The 19,468-nt window shown below is 39.3% G+C and overlaps 1 protein-coding gene across 1 annotated transcript in view; it reads left to right on the forward strand.

The window, feature by feature from the left end:
• Positions 1–441: 441 nt before the first annotated feature.
• RXFP2 (relaxin/insulin like family peptide receptor 2) overlaps positions 442–19,468 on the forward strand; it is a gene marked incomplete at its 3' end in the record, with an annotated part of 43,078 nt that continues 24,051 nt past the window's right edge. Inside the window, exon 1 of the mRNA XM_008055010.1 lies at positions 442–604. Within this exon, the coding sequence (XP_008053201.1) occupies positions 562–604 (43 nt within the window). The remainder of the gene's footprint in view (positions 605–19,468) is intronic.

Here is a 19,468-nt window from a genome sequence, read left to right on the forward strand (position 1 = left end):
TGGTTTGAAAACATTTAAGTGCATTTGAATACAAGTGGGTGCTCTTTGCATGTCTGTCAGTGAGTAGCTTTTGGACATTTGCTTATTGTATGAAAATATGCTTGTCAAGAGTTTCATAGCCTATTCAGTGAAAATCTATATCCCTTCATATTTAAGAACTTCTGTATGTTTGGATTTCAATGAGAGCAAATTGCTGCGCACGCTTTGAGAGGGAAAATGTTAAGTGATTAAAAAAGATTTCTTATCTAATAACACCGAAGTCTTATGTATATCTCCCTTTACACACCATGACGAATTAATGACCAAGAACACAACTGTAGATTTAAAATAAAATGAAACAAAAAAGAAAGAACAAAGGAGACCGGCTGCAGAGTGACAAGAGTCTGGCCGCCTTGTGCCAGGGAAGTTCTAGCTGTGAGCATGCTCCACTGGGATGTACCCAAGTTACTACATCAGAACTCCTTCCGAGGTATAAGGAGGACGTGTCTAATAACTCAATTGCTATAAACCTATTGTTATTTTTCTGGTATTAAACATCTCTTCAGCCTCAGATTGATTGCAATGTTCTTTCTCCTTCGTTTCATCATTCTGATCGATGTCAAAGGTAAGGCTACGGCTTTCTTGCTTTAAATGAGGGCAATTCCCAAAGAATACAAAATTCCTATTTATTTCTATGGCATTTGTAATAAATTCATTGAGGTGTTGGAAAACCAGACCTCAAATATGCCTTGTCTTAGTCAATTTCACTAATTGTTTATAGTCCTTCATACAGTCTAGCAACTTTTAGATGCAGCATATTTTTTATGGAAACATGAAAATGAAAGTTATTAAAGCTGTAGATAAAATATTTTTTTAAATCTTGACTGTATCAATTATAGTAGAGAAAAATTTTAAGTACTTGTTTGAAAAAGTATGACAAGTTAATAAACTACAATTGTATTTTGTAAAATTTCAGCCTGCTGAAATATATTCATATTTATATAATTGCTAGTAACCATTTTACATTGTTACATTGTTAACATAGTTATTGTTACATTTTTAACATATTTATTGTTATGTTGTTAACATAGTTAAAGTGAGCACTCCAATGACACAGACAAATCTAAAGAACAGTATCTTTCTCAAAGAGTAAGCCTGTCTAAAGTTACTAAAAATCTACAAAACTACATCTGTTTAGATAATTCTTACTTTTGTTTTTAATTTGTGGAAACTTTTATTTCAGTCAAATTGTTAATTTTCAAGTCAGCAACTTCTTTTTGTAAAGCTGACCAAAAAATAAAACTTAAATCTCCACCTGGTTTTAAAGAAAAAGGCTAGTTTTGTTGTGAGCCTGCACATATGCAAATTATTCATCATACTTAAGATATGCAGGAGTTTATTATTATTCAAAAATATATGTAATTTAATTTTACATTTTTTCTTAAAAACTTGTAAACCTCTGAGAGTAAAAGTTAAAATTTGAAATTATTTTTATTTTTTGAGAAATTCACTTTAGGTTTTTTAAAATATTCAATTTCATTAAGTGAATTCCAACTAAATATTTTTAATCTTGAAATGAAATCTAATATTTATGTGAAATTATTTTAAAACTTCTAATCAATAAATATTTTTTAAGATGTTTAAAATATCTAGATTTTATTTTCAACTTAAAATACTAAAATTTTATTTTTCAAATTATTGAACAATCTATCCCCAAAACCTAGAATGGTTTTTGTTTCATATCTGAATCTCTCTTACATGAAAAACCAAGTATCATCTAAGGAGAAACAATATATGAACTCATGTTGCAAAAGTCTATTTCTTACCTCAGAAGTTCCTGTCCTTTCCACATTTGGAATATTTCATTCTATAAAATTTATAAGAATAAACAGTTATAAAGTAGGTTCTTGGATTTAAGACATGTCACAAAAGTTGTCTGTGCCCTTAAAAACTTCCTTAACGTGCAGGACTGTAACTATAGTTATCCAATTTTACTATATCTACTGTTTTTACTTATAACAAAGCATCTAATTGATTTACCTAAACCTTTTATGAGATGAAAAACATATATTGCTAAAATAATGTTTTATGATTTACCATAATGTAATAGCATTCTTTAAAAAAAGGAAGATTTCAAACAGATATTCTTTATTTTTTATTTTTATTTCTAAGTAGATGCCATATTTCATATTTCATATACCAACCTAATGGAAATATTTATTGTGAATTATAATTCCCCCCAATTTTTATTTTTTTAATTATACATTACTTTTGATTGCTAATTTAAACCTTTGTGTTTAAAATAATTTATTTTCAAAGACATATTAATCAATGCTTTGATATCTTACTCCTACTTATAAAAGTAATAAGCATTTGCTGTATTATTAGTAAAAATTTTTCATAAAGAATTACAGACAGTTAAAATGGCAAAGCTGTTTATAGTAACCAAAAAAAGATCATTTAGAATTATGTAAGAGCAAAGATTGCTCTTTAAATTTAAAGAAATACTTGTGATAGGTTCTTAGACTAGATCTAAATGAAATGAAAAATTAGAAATTATATTATTATCTTTTCTAGCGATGATCACCTTGGAGTGCCAAAGGAATGAATGATAATGATTGTCTTAAACTACAGACACTAGTAAATTATTATAGATAACATTCTAAAATTATTGCATGTATTTATCATTAATTTATTCACTGTGCACTTTTGTTAACCAGCCTCAAACCATTTTTTTATTAGTGTTTTAATGGACTAATTTGGGACAACACTACAAATAAAAAACATGGGCTTATATAGGAAAATAAAAGCATGCAGTTTTGAGGCTGCTACTTGGTAACTATCAATTGCTACTTATTCAAATAATTGGCTTAATCTCCAAAAACACACGACCATCCAAAACCAGGCCCGAGCAGTACTTTGAAGAGCAGTGTTTGACTGCCCCCTAATGGCCAAGTTCCAGGCAAAACCGGGATGGTCCTTTTTCAGGGCTATCGTTCAATTTGACTGCTTTCACTGGAGAAGAGGTTTTCCAAATGAATTTTAATCTCACACTTTCCGCATGCTGTGGATAGCTGTGAAAATCAATTCTACTTCAGGCCAGTTAGCCTGAGGACTCTTGAAGGCTGAATGGAACCCAGGAGGAGGGAGACTATCAGGACCCTAGGAGTTAAAACCTTTAGAGATATGTCACTACTAAAGACACCAGCTAAATACATCTCATCACAGATGTTTACTCGTGTGTTCATCTTTCTGTGAGTAAATACAACCAAGGGTGAGAGAGAGAGAGAGAGAGAGAGAGAGAGAGAGAGAGAGAGAGAGAGACTTAAGGCCTCTTGAAGCGACAAAATTGCCTGCCCCCTGAATTTTAGAGACCAAATTGGAATATTCCTTTCTAATAAGTTGATATGGAAAAAAAAAAATCACATTTTTATCCTGGAATATAGTATTCTGAATAAAATCCAACTAACAGAGAGTGATTTTGTATAGTTACATAACAATAATTGCACAGAATATTTTAGGAGTCTGTAATCATTTAAGAACACAAAACTACCTGGTTTGCTTGCTTGGTAAATATATAACTCAACATTCCTCAGGAAGATGAATGTGCTTGTTTTACATGAGAAATAGTAGTGAGATTAGAGGTATAGCTATGTAAAAATGAAAAATAAAATCTATCTTGCACACTTGATTCACGTTATATCAATTTCTCAGCCTTATACGTCCAGGTATTTCGTTGTTTTTTTTTTTTTTTTAAATAAAGTTCATAGGCCAGGCACAGTGACCCATGCCTGTAGTCTCAGCACTTCGGCTTGAAGCCAGGAGTTCAAGATCTGGCTGGACAACATAGTGAGATCCCGCCTCTATTTTAAAAGAAAGAAAGAATTCACAATGAAAGTCAATGTTGTTACCTGATAAGTGCTCCAAAGTCAGAATAAAACGATGGATTCAGAGCTCATGTGGCAAACAGGCATTTGAGTGCTTTAAGATTAGAAAAAAAAATGCTACTGAAAAATTAACTTTATTACGAAGCAAAAAGCCTTTAAAGCATGTCCCGCATACTTGACAAAATTCAAGGATGTCTTCCTAATGCTTCCTCCTTCCCACCATATTTCTTCTGACTTGGGTCCCTTTCCTCTGCTCCTGGTCATGCCTCTGTCCCCTTGGCCCCTGCCCCCTCCTCACTGTTCCTCTCTTCATATTTTCTCTCCCCTCCCTATTTATCCTCCTCTTTGTCATGTCTGCCTTAGAGGCCCTCCAGACCTCTCTTCCGATCATTTCTGCCTCTCACCCTCTCGTCCCCTTCCCCATCTTCCGGGTTTCCTCCCCTCCCGTCTCCAGTTCTGGTCTCCTCATCTCCGCTTCCTGCGCTCTTACCTTCTCCAGCTCTGTCTTTGTCCTTGCTCTATTCCATTCTCCCTAATTCTCACATCTACTCCATCCTGATTATTGGTGTTTCCACCCTGAAATATGTGTATCCCCTTCCTCAAGTCTTCCTCACCTCTGACCACCTCCTGTCTTTGCTGAGCTTCCTCCCTGGGGACTTCCTGGATCTCCCTTGCATCCCCTGTTTTAACCCTCACCTCCCTTCTAGTATTTTTCTGTCTTCATCGTCTTCTGGCCTGGTCAGCAGTCACCACTTCTGTTACTCAAACTGCTAGAACACACGCCCAGACGGAATCAATGTTGCATCTCCTTACTATTTCAACACTGGCAGGCTCTCTTTTTCTAGGTCCATGGTGGTTTGTCTACAATTCCGAAACCCAGACAGCTCTGAACACTGAAAGTTAGATCACCTTTGTCTACGAAATCTGGTTAGGATTGGCCAGAAGCTACTCAGAGTCTTTATTTATGCACTTATTATAAAATTTCATACATCGTGCGATGGAAAACTATTCAGATGTTTGATTATGGGATTTTTTTCCTCCAGACCCACTAGGAAATATTATAGCTTATGCATTGTTTTAACTTTCCAAAATTTAAAAAAAGTTACACATCCTGCAACACACTTCTCCAGTGGGTTTCTGTTAAGATAATATCAATCTGTATTAGCCATCAGCCTATTCAGATCACCTACTGTCTTGTGCCATTATTCTCAATGATAGTAAAATGACTATTTTCTCTGCCCAGGACAGTTCAGTGCTGATAGAATGTGTGTGATGAGGAAAAGATAATTTTAACCAGTTCTCTCTTCTTCTGATTTCAGTTTATTTTCTGTTCAATTTCTACTTGCTTTTTTTTTTAATTTCAGTGACTATACTTTTCACTTCAATCATTCCAACTGTGTTTAAAGCTGTCCAGTTTTATAAACATCCATTCTTAGTCCATGATGTTCTTTCTTCCATGAGTTCTTTGAGAAGTTTAATTGTACGGAGTTTAAACTGCTCTTTAAAGCTCCGTCATCTCCTGACTCCCCAGGTATGAGTTCTCCCTTTGTTGGAGCCCTGAACGTTTTCATCAAGCTAGAGAGATTTTTCTCCTGCACACGGCTTTCTAGATGCCTCTCCTAATTGCTTCCATGTGGATCAGATCCAAACTGTGGTTTATGGTTGTATCTCAGGGATTTTGCCTGTGGGTGTGCTAGTTCGAAATCTCATGCCCATTTGCAGAGAGGCCATCACTGCTTTCCCTGCTGGCCACGAGCAAGTGGCATTATCCAAATCGCAACCTTGGGTGGTCAGACAAAGCAATTTCATCTCTCACCCATCGTCAGGGGCTCAGTCCCTGTGCTTGACTTCATGCAGTTCCCTTTCCAAGCTGGCACTGAACCCAGCTCTGATGGCTTCTCCGCTCCCAGCTCCCTGCAGAAATGATGGCTTTCACTCTTTACACAGCAGTGACTTTTTCTCTATTCATGTTCTATGGAGAGTTTTCTCTCCTATGACTTAAATGTCTTAATGAGAAAAACACATCAGTTTTCCCTGTGTCTATGGAAAGAGCTTCGTGTGAAAATATATTCAGGATTTGTTGACCAGGGCTGGTCTTGATGCAAAAGTCAGAAAAGGTGACTTTTTTCTTCAGATTGTGCTTTCTCAGAGATTGGACCGGTGGGTATACATACCAGAGATTTGGAGTCGAGAAGTGCTACACAAACATCAAGGGATGACCCTAGGAGGTGGCTAGAGAAATAAAGATGCTGGATTTGAGGTCAGCAGACCCATGTTCAAGTCATAGCCCTGACGCTTACTTGTGTTTGGTCTCAACATACAAAATAACCTCTCAGCGTCATTTCTAACACTTGCACAATTATCGAGTTTTCTAAAAACTACTCATCATGATGTCAGATAAATAGATTCTAGGACTCCAGCCCCTGAAGAAGCAATAGGTCTATGGTGGGAAATGGAGCTTTATGCATTTAAGAAGAGCCTAGGAGATTCTGATGAACGCTTTCCATGGGTCACACCTCTGGAAAAACTAGTATTGCAGTTAGCACATCAAAATATAAGTAGGGTTGTTTGTTTGTTTTCTCTAGGAGATGATCATTTTTGTTATTCTCTTTATTGCGTAGCTGGATTGCTAACTGGTCTCCCCTGGGGATGATTTAACACATCGATTCTACTTGAAGGGATGTTTTAAATTGGGGGGTTATAGAGACTTTTCAATCATACAAAAGAATAAAATCATGTTCTTTGCAGCAACATGGATGGAGCTAAGTGAACTCAAAAACAGAAAACCAAATCCCACTTGGTCTCACTTATAAGTGGGAGCTAAACAGTGTGTATACATGGACCAAAGAATAGAAGTAAAAAAACACTGGAGACTCCAATGTTGGGGAGGGTGGAAGAAGGGGGAGCATTGAAACATTACCCATTTGGTACAATGTTTACCATTCGGGTATGGGGTATGCCAGAAGCCCAATTCTCACCAGTATGCAATATACTCATGTAACAAATATACACATATACTCCCTGAATTTAAAATAAATAAAATTGCTGGGTTCAGTGGCTCAGCCTGTAATCCCGTGCCTTTGGGAGGCTGAGGCGAGTGAATTGCCTGAGTCCACGGGTTCGAGACCCACCTAGGCAGCGAGACCTCATCTCTACAATAAATCAAAAAATCAGCCGGGCGTGGTGGCGCATGCCTGTAATTCCGGCTACTCAGAAGGCTGAGGCGGAAGGATCGCCGGAGCCCAGCAGGCCGAGGCTGCAGTGCACTCCGGGAGCGGCCACTGCACTCCAGTCTGGGTGACAGAGTGACTCCAACTCAAAATAATAATAATAATAATAATAATAAAATAAATAAAATTATCTCGAATAAACTGAAAATTTTTGTGTGTGTGTATGAGTAACATATGATTTTAAAATTTTTTTTTTTTTTTTTTGAGGATGTGGGGTACAATTCAGGGTTAGGTATACAAGTGTCCATTATTCAGGCACCCTTGTTAATGAGGTGTGTCCCACTACTGCCAATCCGGCCCTCCTCCCTCCCCTGTCAGTTTCCAGCTACTGTCAATCCCTTTCTTATAGTATTATGATAATTGTTCAAGGTTCACTTATGAGTGAGAACATGTGGTACTCATAATACTGAGTGATCTATCACAGAAACAAAGAAAAAAATTTAAATATAAATTGGGGAATTATAAGAACAACTTAAGTATTTGGCAAGAGAATAACTGAACCTGCTCTGTCTAATAATCAGTATTCAACTTCTTAATGGAGAGTATAATTCAAAAACTATAATATGCAAGTTCACCTATAGAGTAGTCTTGATGTTAATTACCACTCCCACCTTTAGGAGAACCTAAACCCGTAACACCCATGGGTGAGAAAGTATCTCTTCTAATTTGGGGCCAAGTCCTCTTTCTCAATCACCACTTGGCTTTTATTATCTATGTTTTTGCTTGATTATGACTTAGATGGTGTTACCTATATCTATGCCTGCCTCTCTCTCTCTCTCTCTCTCTCTCTCCCCTCCCCCGTGTGTGTGTGTGTGTGTGTGTGTGTGTTTGTGTGTGTCTGTCTTTCTCTCTTTTATTCATGCCTTACCTGGGATATTCAGTTTCAGACTCTTGAGCTAAAAATAGTGCATCTATTGCCATAGATATTTCTATTTCTAATTTCCTTTTATGTAAACCCATGATATATGAGAAATCTAGACCATATTGATTCTCTTTTCTTTTGCCTTGAGGGCTATTGCAAAACTAGTGCCTTAAAAGTCACAAATTCTATCTGAGGATGAAATGACAGCCTTTGTGTAAACTCTCTTATAGGCAGGAAAAGGACAATAATCCACACTAAGTGTGTTACTGGAAACTCTGGTCCCTTATTTGAAGCCATTTCCTTTGTGGTTGTTTCCTGTTTCCCACTTTAAAATGCTGCTCTTACTGTAACAACTAAAGCTAAAATTATCTACTTGGAAAAATAAGCTGCATTCCCTAAGAGCACAGGTTTTCGCAAATGCTATGTTATTTTTGTTCATTGTATACGTGAATTGAAAGTTTTGTAAAGAATAAAGAATGAGGAAGTTACTTATGACCTGATTCCCAGACTAATGTGGTTCACCTTACCCAAACTATGTAGAGTCCATCTGAAAATTAGAAGAGACCCAGCCACCTCACCACTTTCACAGTAGATGACTTCAAATAAAAATGTCAACATTGAAAAAAAACTAAAGCACCTATATGTACTTAACCAAAACCGATATCAGTATCAACAGGTAAATGTCCAGGTTTGGTCTAAGCTTCGGACATGAATTATCCTTGAAGTAACTGTGTGCTCCCCACTCCCACATATGGGAATTTGGGCATCTGTGGTGTACTTACACACCAGCATTGCTATTCCTGAAAAAGTTCATTGAGTTTAGACAACAGGGGCTGGGCGCTGTGGCACATGCCTGTAAAGCCAGCACTTTGGGAGGCCAAGGCAATAGGATTGCCTGAGTCCAGGGGTTCGAGACCCGCCTGGGCAACTTGGTGAAACCTCATCTCTACAATAAATCAAGAAATTGAGTGGGCATGGTGGTGTGTGCCTGTTGTTCCAGCTACTAGGAAGGCTAAGGCAGAAGGATTGCCTGAGCCCAGCAGGTTGAGGTTGTGGTGGCTGTGAGCATGCCACTGCACTCCAACCTGGGCAACAGAGTGAGACCTCAACTCAAAAAAAAAAAAAGCTTAGACAACAACTTTTGAGGTCTATGCTATATGTTAAAAACTAAGAATTTTGCTTGCCATCAGAATTAAAGTTAATAAAAACAAACTTATCTCCATTATGTGCAGCACAGTGAACTATAGGAAAAAGAAAGCTGTCTATAATTATAATGAAATGCCATAAATACTGCCATAGAAGCATGTGCAAGATGGTTTGAGAAGAAAAAAATAAAGTTTGTGCTTCTGAAGTGACTTGGAAGGTATCAGTCAAGTTTTCACAGAAATGACTTCTGAGATAAACATCAAATAAGGAAGTGGAAAAGAAGAAAGATCTGCATTTTAGATACAGAGAACAGTATATGCTAAAATATCAATATCTTATCATCTTGAAAGTCAAGACTGCCAGAAATATTTTTCTAATGGAATATAAGATAACTAAAAAATGTGGCTGGTGAGGTGATGCAGGACTGTAGCCCCAGTATTTTAGGAGGCTGAGGCAGGAGGATTGCTTGAGCCCAGGAGTTTAAGACCAGCCTGGGCAACATAGCAAGACCTTGTTTCTACAAATAACTTTAAAACAAAAAAAGAATTTTAAGTATCATTGTTAAAAAATTAAAGAGAACTCTTCACTGCCTCTGTCTGAACTGAAATCACTTCAGATGTTTCTCTTTGTTCATTTTCAAGACTATATAGCATGCAATTGAGGAATATACCACAAATTTGTTTCCATTTTATTTTTTCAAAGACATTGGATTATTTCAGTTTGGGGCTATTGTGAATAATGCTTCTGTTAATATTTTGGTATGAGTTTTTTGGTGCATGTGTACATGCATTTCTCTTTTTTTTTTTTGAGTCAGAATCTCACTCGGTCACCCAGGCTGGAGTGCAGTGGCACACTTATGGCCACTGCAGCCTGGACCTACAGAGCTCAGGCAATTCTTCCACCTCAGCCTTCCAAGTAGCTGGAACTACTGATGCACATCACCATGCCCAGCTAATGTTTTATTTATTGTAGAGATGAGGTCTCACCAAGTTGTCCAGGCTGGTCTCGAACCCCTGAGCTCAGGCAATCGTCTCACCTCAGTCTCCCAAAGTGCTGGGATTATCAGTTTGAGCCACTGCACCGCATTTCTATGAGTATTTACCTAGAAGTAAATAAAAATGCTCACTAATAGGGTTTGCAAAGCTTCAAGTTTAATAGTTAATGACAAACTACTTCCTAAAGCAGCTATTCCAATTAACACTCCCACCAGTGAATGAGAGTTCACATAACTTCAAATACTCACCAAATAGTATAGCAATCCTTTTTTAAGAAAAGATACTAGTAATCTATAGTGATATCTTATTGTGGTTTAAAATAACATTTCACTGATTATGAACAAGACTTAATGACTTAATACCTTTTTCAAATGTTTTTTAGCCATTTGGATATCCTCTCTTGTTCAGTAACTATTCAAGTGTCTTGCCCATTTTTTTTTATCTGCTGTTCATGTTTTCCTTATTGGTTTGTAAGACGTCTGTATGTATTCTAATCACAGGCCCTTTGAAAACATCTTCCCTGCAGCTTTCCTTTATACTCTCTTAATGATGACATTTTATTTTTCTAAAACAGAAATTCTTAATTTTTATAAGGTTTAATTTAGGTATCTTTTCCTTTGTGATTAGGGCTTTTATTTGGTTTTTCTTTTTTGTATTCTCCTTAAACTCTGTACCCCAAGGTCATAAAGGTTTTCTCTTATCATATCTTCCAGTAATTCTATTGTTTCTTCTTTCATATTTTGGCCTATAATCCACCTACAGTTGACCATTACCTTTTCACACTGCTCTGCAGTACAAATGTTCATGTGTGTGTCTGATTCCAAACTTTCTATCCTTTCTATTGTTCTGTTTTTCAATTTTTGTGCCAAATCACACTGCCTGAATTGCTATTCCATTGTAATAAGTCTTGTCATATGATAACAAGTTGTCTTACCTTCTTCAAGAATAGCCTGGGGCCTGGGTCCTTTTCCCCTGCCCTATGCCTTTGAGATTCAGTGTATCCATTCCTCCACACAGACACACACACTCTTTGGGATTTTTATTGAGATTGCTTTGAATTTACAGATCAATTTGAGGAAAGAATTTACTACTTTAAAATATCAAGTTTTTCATTTATTTAGGTCCTTAATGTCACTCAATAATATTTTACACTTTACTTAAATGTCTTACATATTTTGGTTGACACTATTGATGCCACAGTAAAAAGTATGTTCTTTAAGCATTTCATTTTCTAATTGTTTGTTGCTTATCTATTAAAATACAATTGGCCAGGCTTGGTGTGGTGACTCAAGCCTATAATCCCAGCACTTTAGGAGGCCGAAGTGAGAGGAATGCCTGAGCCTGCGGGTTCGAGACCATCTTGGGCACCATGGGAAGACCTCGTCTCTACAATTTAAAAAAAATTGACCGGGCTCGGTGGCTCAGCCTGTAATCCCAGCACTTTGGGAGGCTGAGGGGAGTGGATTGCCTGAGTCTGCCAGTTTAAGACCAGCCAGGCCAACTTGGCAAGACCTCATCTCTACAATAAATAAAAAATTAGCCGGGCGTGGTAGCACGTGCCTGTAGTTCCAGCTACTTGGAAGGCTGAGGCAGAAGGATTGCTGGAACCCAATAGGTCTATGCTTGGGTGGCCAAGACCGTGCCACTGCACTCCAGCCTGGGTGACGCAGTAAGACTCCAACTCAAAAAATAAAATAAAATAAAATTGACCAAAGTCAGAAAGCTTGCAAAACTCACTAAGACTAATGATTTATTATTTTTTACTTTAATATTCACAGTCGCATCATTCATAAATAATCACAGTTTTATTTCTCCTTTTCCAATATTTATATCATTGATTTCATTTCCTTGTTTGACTCCATTGCCTAAGTCCTCCAGTACAAAATTGAATGATATAATAATAGTGGGCATCATTCTGTTGTTCCCAACCTCAAAGGGAAAGCCTTTAAAAACTCACCATTTAATATAGTTTACGACATGAGTTTTTATAGATACTCTTAACTAAATCAAGTGAGTTACCTATTTTTAGTTTGCACAGTTATTTTACAGTCAGGGTCTGCTAGTCCCATCCCTAGAGCCGCTGATAAGCAAAGTTAAAGAAAAGTGACAAATGGCAGCAAAACATGTGTGAGTTATAGAACAAAGGGATAAACTCCCTAAAGAATTCTGGTCCCATTGCCAGATTCTGTGTTCTCATACATAGCTCCAAACACTGTTCCAGACCACTGCTGTCAGGAATGAAACTTCTACCCATTCACAAGCATCAATGTTAGTTTTGCATAGTTAAATGTATTCCTTTGAAGGGACTGACTTTTCTCCTGTGGATATGTTCTTTCTAATTTTTAATAACAGAATATATTTTTCTAACAAATCAATATTAAAATATATGACTTTGGATTTTTTGAACATTGTTATTTGACAAACTATAATATTAGCAACTCTTTGAAGGCTCCTTTAAATTCTTTTTAATTGATTTCATTGGTCTAAGAAATGTAAACATCTGGAAACCTCTAACCTAATGCTTATCAGTGATATTCAGAGTACTGACAAAGAAAAAGGAGCCTATGAATTAAGAAGATAAAGAAGGGGGGAAAAAACCCTTTAGAAAATATGGCAAAGGAAGTAAACCAGAGCAACAGGACATAACAAAGCCAGAGCGAACAGTAAAATTCCTACTGGGTTTAGTAACAACGAGAATTTTTTTTTTTTTGAGTTGGAGTCTCAGTCTGTCACCCAGACTGGAGTGCAGTGGCCGCTCAACCCACTGGGCTCCGGCGATCCTTCCGCCTCAACCTTCCAAGTAGCCAGAATTACAGGCATGTGTTACCATGCCCGGCTGATTTTTTGATTTATCGTAGAGATGAGGTCTTGCTGCCCAGGCGGGTCTCGAACCCGCGGGCTCAGGCAATCCACTCACCTCAGCCTCCCAAGGCGCAGGATTACAGGCTGAGCCACCGAGTCCGGCTACAACAAACCCTCTTATATCTGCATGCCTGTATAACAGGCTCATGCTTCTCTCCTTCACAATCACATTTCTCAGAAAAATTGTATAAACCAATGTTTCCGTTTCCATACCACTCTTTCATTCAACAAACCACAACTTCCGGTCTTGGCCTTATTGCTCCGCTGAAATTCTTCTCAACTTTGAGAAATGCTTCACAACATTGTAATTGTGAAGGAGAGAAGCACGAGCCTGTTATACAGGCATGCAGATATAAGAGAGTTTGGTTTAATTTGGTTCATTTATTTGTTTGTTTTGAAGATGGGAGCTAGTTGAATACGGTTTGGTTTTGTTTTTATTAAATCTTATTATTTTATTATTTTTTATTATAAAGATGTGGGGTTCTATTTAGGGTTAGGTATACAAACTTTGATTATGCAGATACTCTTGCTGATGAGGTATGCCCCTCCCTCCCCTAGCAGTTTCCCTCAATGGTCAATCCCCTCCCTCCACAGTTTCCCATTACTGCCAAATGCTTTCTTATAGTATTATGATTGTTCAAGGTCCACTTATGAGTGAGAACGTATGGTACTCTGTTCTTTGTTTCTGTGACAGATCGCTGAGTATGATCGACTCCAAATCTATCCAAGTTGCTGCGAAGTCCATACATTTGTCCTTCTTTATGACTGTATAATATTCCATTGTGTATATGTACCACATTTTCTTTATCCAATCCAGCTTCGATGGGCAACATGGTTGGTTCCATGTTTTTGCTATTGTGAATAGAGCATACATTACAGGTATCTTTTCTGTAGAATGATTTGTGTTCCTCTGGGTATATTCCCAACAGTGGAATTGCTGGGTCATCTGGAAGGTCAATTTCTAGTTCTTTCAGAAATAGCAACACTGTCTTCCAAAGAGGTTGCACTAGTTTGCATTCCCACCAGCAGTGTAGAAGTGTTCCTTTTTCTCCACAGCCTTGCCAGCATCTGTTGTTTTTTTTTTATTAATGATGGCCATTCTTAGTGGGGTTAGGTGGTATCTCAATGTGGTTTTGATTTGCATTTCTCTGATGATGAGTGAGACTGAGCACTTTTTCATGTGTCTGTTGGCTGCCCGTATATCTTCTTCTGAGAAGTGTCTATTTATGTCTTTTGCCCACTTTTTAAAGAAGCTATTTGTTTTTTTCTTTTGATGCATGGTTATTGTTTTGAAATACAGTGAAGAGACAAAGATATCAAAAATAAAGGAAATTATGTATGAAGAGTCTGAGGAAGGGAGGTCAAGTGAGGTCTAGGATGTAAATGGAAGGCTTTACCATGGGAAGGAAGAGAAATGTTAATTCTTTTGCATCACAAAAGAAGGATCCAGGGCCTTGGTCTAGCACTGTGCGGCTTCCATAAGGCTCAGCTCTTGCAGTCTCTGTGAATGGTACCCAAGACTTGTGTGAGGTACATTTTGCCCAGACACATGCAACCATCTTGGATGCAGCTAAACGTGTAGGACAAGAAATCTGGGAGAATTCCCATCAAGAGGAAGAATAGTGAAAGTCCCTTGAGACAGAACAGTCAATGAATTAGAAGAGACAGAGGTGAAGGGACAGAGGTATTGCCTTTTCCCCTCTCCACATTTCCCATGCCAAGTTATTCCTTCCCCTTATATGTCTCCCTCACATGCCCCGTTTCCATGGTCTTCTTCCCATTCTCTGAGTTCACTCAGGCAGGTTTTAGAAAGAAAGTAGTCTCTCACATCATGTAGAACAAGACAGGTATTTCCACAGCAAAAGACAAGATTTTAACCTAAAAGAGTACATCCCTAAAGGTGAAGTTGAGGCTGTTTACTGGTCAGAAAAAGAAATATTTGTTCCCGTAAATCTCTTTTAACTCATCGAGGGCCACGGCATTCAGTTTATGACCCCCATAAAGGCATCCAGGAAAGAGGGATGGAGGACTGAAATCCATCCCTGGTAAGGATGATGATGGCAACTTGAAATTCTCTTTTTTTTCCAATTTAAATCAAGATGTATTGCTCCTACAGTCTATTCCACAAAGTTAAGCATCATTTTACCAAATATGTCTGCCTAAACATTGGGTAATCATCTGAAAACAGATATGAGGTAATATTTTCTGCAAAAGATCTATGAGTAGGGCCTGAGGGACTTTCACCAGCATGAGGTGGTTGGTTCGTTCCAGAAGAATATGACAAAAAATAAAGGCTTAGAGAAATTTAGTTAAGGCTGGAATCTTTGAAATGAGAAGAGATAGGGTAACCGTGAGAATGAAACTGAATCAAATCCTGAATATAATGATTAACGTGGCCAACCCATACTATCAGGGCAGGAAGGACCAAACAGTAGCATAAAAGCAGGAGATTTCCAAGTGTAAAAAAAAAAACAACCACCAAGAGGCCAAATTTTCTCCACCCATCTTAACATAAAAGTATTTTAAGAAAGCCTTTCCAGGCCAGGCATGGTGGCTCAAGCCTATAATCCCAGTACTTTGGGAGGCTGATGCAAGAAAATTGCTTGAGTTTAGGAGCTCAAGACCAGCCTGGGCAACTTGACAAGACCTTGTCGCTACAATTTAAAAAAAAAGAGTTGGGTGTGGTGGGTATGCCTATAGTCCCAGTTACTTAGGCAGCTCAGACTGAAATGGGAGGATTGCCTGAGCCTAGAAGTTTGAGGCTGTGGTGAGCTGTGATGGTGCCACTGCACTCTAGCCTGGACAATAGAGTGAGATCCTGACTCAAAAAAAAAGAAAAAGAAAAAGAGAATTTTCTGATTTTCTTCAAACAAGCAGTATATCATCTACCCCACAAAGATGAGCTTTGAGTGAAATTCAGACCCTTCCCAGAAGTAGGGCAGCTTCTGGCAGGTGGGCTCAGTGACGGAGCTGGCTTGACCTTTGCTTCTCATTGGAGATGCCCAGAATGGCGCTGCCGGTGCCCTCAGACATCCCAGCACCTGAGTTCCAGACAGGAGAGGACAACGTCAGCCTTGTTGGTTGACAACAAAACCTGGCACATAGTAGGCACTCAGTTAACATGCTCCAGATGTCAAATGAATGTTTCTTCTGGTGCTGCTCTTTAAAGAAAATGGCACAGGTTTCATCTATGATGTCTACAGTGGCTTTCCAGCTCCACCGTCTTCCTTGGTAACAATGCAATCTAAACTGGGTTGAACATCACTAGGAGTGGTGCATGCTGGGAAATGGCCTCTGTGTGTCCCCAGAACCCCAGACCATCATCTCTGGCATTAAAGTCAAGAGAGTCTCAGCCAGAACACCAGGCTGAGAGGATACAGGCTCTCTTCAGTTTCATGTAGGGTTGGCATCCACAAAGAACCAGAGAAAGCAGAAGGACTTGTCTATTTCCGTCGATTCTTAAACTGAGGACCTGAAAGGTCATTCTCACCTGTTGTTTCCCCATCAGCCAGGGAAAATGTTGATGGGCAGCAAAAAACACCCTCGGGCAGCAGTCTGGTTGGCTTTAGAAAGCTATCCCAAAAGTCATTTTCAAATCCCTTGGCACAGACATGTCCAGAATATTGACCAGAAGAGAGAAGAAGGACTATGACCGAGCAATTCTCTTTCATATGTTCAAACATCCCCCCAGCTTTGTCTGGCTGGGGTCCCACAGAAGCTGCACAGAAGCGAGCCACATTGCTGTGATGTAAGCATCCCCTGTTTTTATAATCCCCAAGCTCCAGTAAAAACTGTCTCTTTCCACTTCCACAGATGGCAGGAAAAATAGACAGCAAAATATGCTTTCTACAGACGGCTCGTGATGCTTTTTTCAGTAGGTACCAAATACAGCGGGGACTCTTATTTTTTTTAATGTTGTAATGGCAGAGCAGAATGATAAATGAAGTGCATGGAAGACGAAACAATATTTTTGTTACCAGAATAACAGCATAAGCCTGCCTCTTTAGGAAGCCTAAATCAGGCTAAATTCACTTCCTTTTTTATTCATCAATAACTCATTCATTCATATGTTTTTTTGTGTGTTTTTTTAATTTCTTGATGGCGGGGCACAGTGGCTGGTGCCTGAAATCCCAGCACTTTGGGAGACCAAGGCAGGAGGATGACTTGAGGCCAGGAATCCAAGACCAGTCTGGGCAACATAGTGATATTCCATTGCTACAAAAAGAAAAAAAAATGTGAGCACCCAGTAAGATACTAAGTTAGACAATAGGGATTTAGGGGAAAGGGTCATGGATAGGGAATATATTTTATTTATTTTCATTCCACATAAAATTTATATTTTAAAATGTTTTCAGGAAGATGCTACTCAGGTGGAAAATAGGGAATTATGAGTCATGCATGGTCAATCCTCCTCCACCGCTTCTTTTGTCTGTATTTGCTAGAAGAAGCTCAAACTTTTTTCTAAGGAAAAGAAAATAGTCTTGAGCCCCACCTTGTGGGTGACCATTGTCTGACTTTGTCTCCCAGTGAGTCTGCAACTGTGAGATGGGACAATTAGTTGGGTCCAGCCCTCAAAGAACTCACGGCTGGTGTCCCCAGAAGGAAACACAACATGCCACCTTCAAAAGATCTCATGTGGCCTCAGCTTTCCGTCTCAAAATTATCTCTCATCAAACGCTTAATCATTTCTTCTAAATATTAGGAAAGCATTGTTTGGGGGTGGTAAGGACATTGATTTCTTTGTTCTTTTTTCATTCACAGCTCTCTTTCAGCTTCCAAGAGAGATCTGAGGCCACTTGAAATAAAAATCATAGATGTCATATGGCTTTTAAGACAAAATAACATGATGACATGGGGAAAGTTTTTATTATAGTTCCTTTTATTTCTGTCGGAGAAGTCACATAAAAAATCAAGAGCTCCTTAAGGTGCGACAAGTTTGCATTTTGCAGAGGACTCGCTCCTTAAAGTTGTTTTCTTCCCTGGCCTGGACATGGCCTGTGTGCTGACATTAGCCCAGGGGAACCTTGGCACTTAGCTTGTCTGGTCCTCAAAACACACACACTCACAAGGGAGACGCTGTCGTTAATTTTGTTTTGAGTGTGAGGAAACGGGAGTTTAAAGAGTTTAAAGAGGAGTTTAAAGTAGCTAGGAAGTAGCAGCAAGAATTCTCATCCAGGTCTGAGGAAAAGGGAGTTTAAAGAGGAGTTTAAAGTAGCTAGGAAGTAGCAGCAAGAATTCTCATCCAGGTCTAATGGTCTCCAGAGTGCAGTGCAGCTAACGATGGTGTTTCAGCAGGGGGTCCCATGCCATGGGACTCACCAAGTTGATCATGAAATCAAGGGAGGGGCGCATGACCCCTTTCCAAGTGAGCAAGATAGAACAGCAATGGATGTGGGTGTGGGTGTCAGTGTGCGTGGCTGTGTAGATCTGGGTGTGTGGGGTGTGCGTGCTGGTGCATGTGGGTGTGGGGAGTATGAGTGTGTGGGGGGAGTGAGTGGGTATGTGTGGGTGTGTGAGGGGAGTGTGGTTGTGTGTGAATGTGTGGATGTGAGGATGTGTAGGTATAAGTCAATTTCTGAGGGGTATGTGGGTGTGAGTGGGTATGTGACAGTCTTGAGAGTAGGTTGTGAGGGGTGTGTGGGTGTGGAGCGTGTTTGGATGTGTGAGGCAGTGTGGGTGTGAGTGGGTATGTGGGGGGTTGTGAGTGTGTGAGGGGTTTTATCTTTAGGTTTTCCCCAACCACTCCACAAAACCCTACTGATTCTCACTCATTCCCGCTCTAAGCACGGGAGTCTGACTCGTTTTTATAAATCCGCCTTCGATAGGAATCTTCACAAGCAAGAAGTCCAGCGGTTTGAAGTCTCTGAGTCAGTGCTCCCATCCTGTCTGAACAGCTCAATAGGCCAGCCCGGTGGGCACCAGGCAGCTGCAAATCTTCCTAAAATAGTCACAGACTTAACTGGTCTTCTGCCTAGTCCCAAGAGTAAAGCTTTCACCCACCCCTGCAGCAACAGCAGAGAAATAATTGTTTGCTTGGTAAGCATAAAATCCAGCGAGTAGATAAGCATCCCAAAGCCATGCTGCAGACTTTCCCCCTTGGCCAGAGAAGGCCCAAAGGGTGCAGCAGCGGCCTCTCAGAGTGTGCACCACCACCCCGGGCACCATCACTCCAGGCTGCCCCCGAAGGGGCCAGATGCTCTACTTTTATGCTCCTTCTGGGCCCTCCAGGGTTATCAGGACTAAACCACTCAAGCTCAGGTCATCCGCTCATCCTCTCCAATGACATCACTAAAAGCTCAAAGTCCATTTGTAACTCAGAAACAGCTTTAGGGCCTCAGCTCCCACTCCTGCCCTTGGACAAATGGCCGCCTTTGTTAATGAGGGCCAGCAGGGTTTACCAACTCTAGGGGGAACTCTTGAGGGGTCTAAGGGGAAGAAGCTTTCCCCAAGGCAGCATTTACTTGGAGGGCTCAGACCTCTTGAGGGCATTTTCCCAAGAACCAGAGT

This window comes from Carlito syrichta, unplaced genomic scaffold (assembly GCF_000164805.1).
Source record: "Carlito syrichta isolate Samal-C Ts95f unplaced genomic scaffold, Tarsius_syrichta-2.0.1 Scaffold301633, whole genome shotgun sequence".
NCBI classification, from domain to species: Eukaryota; Metazoa; Chordata; class Mammalia; order Primates; family Tarsiidae; genus Carlito; species Carlito syrichta.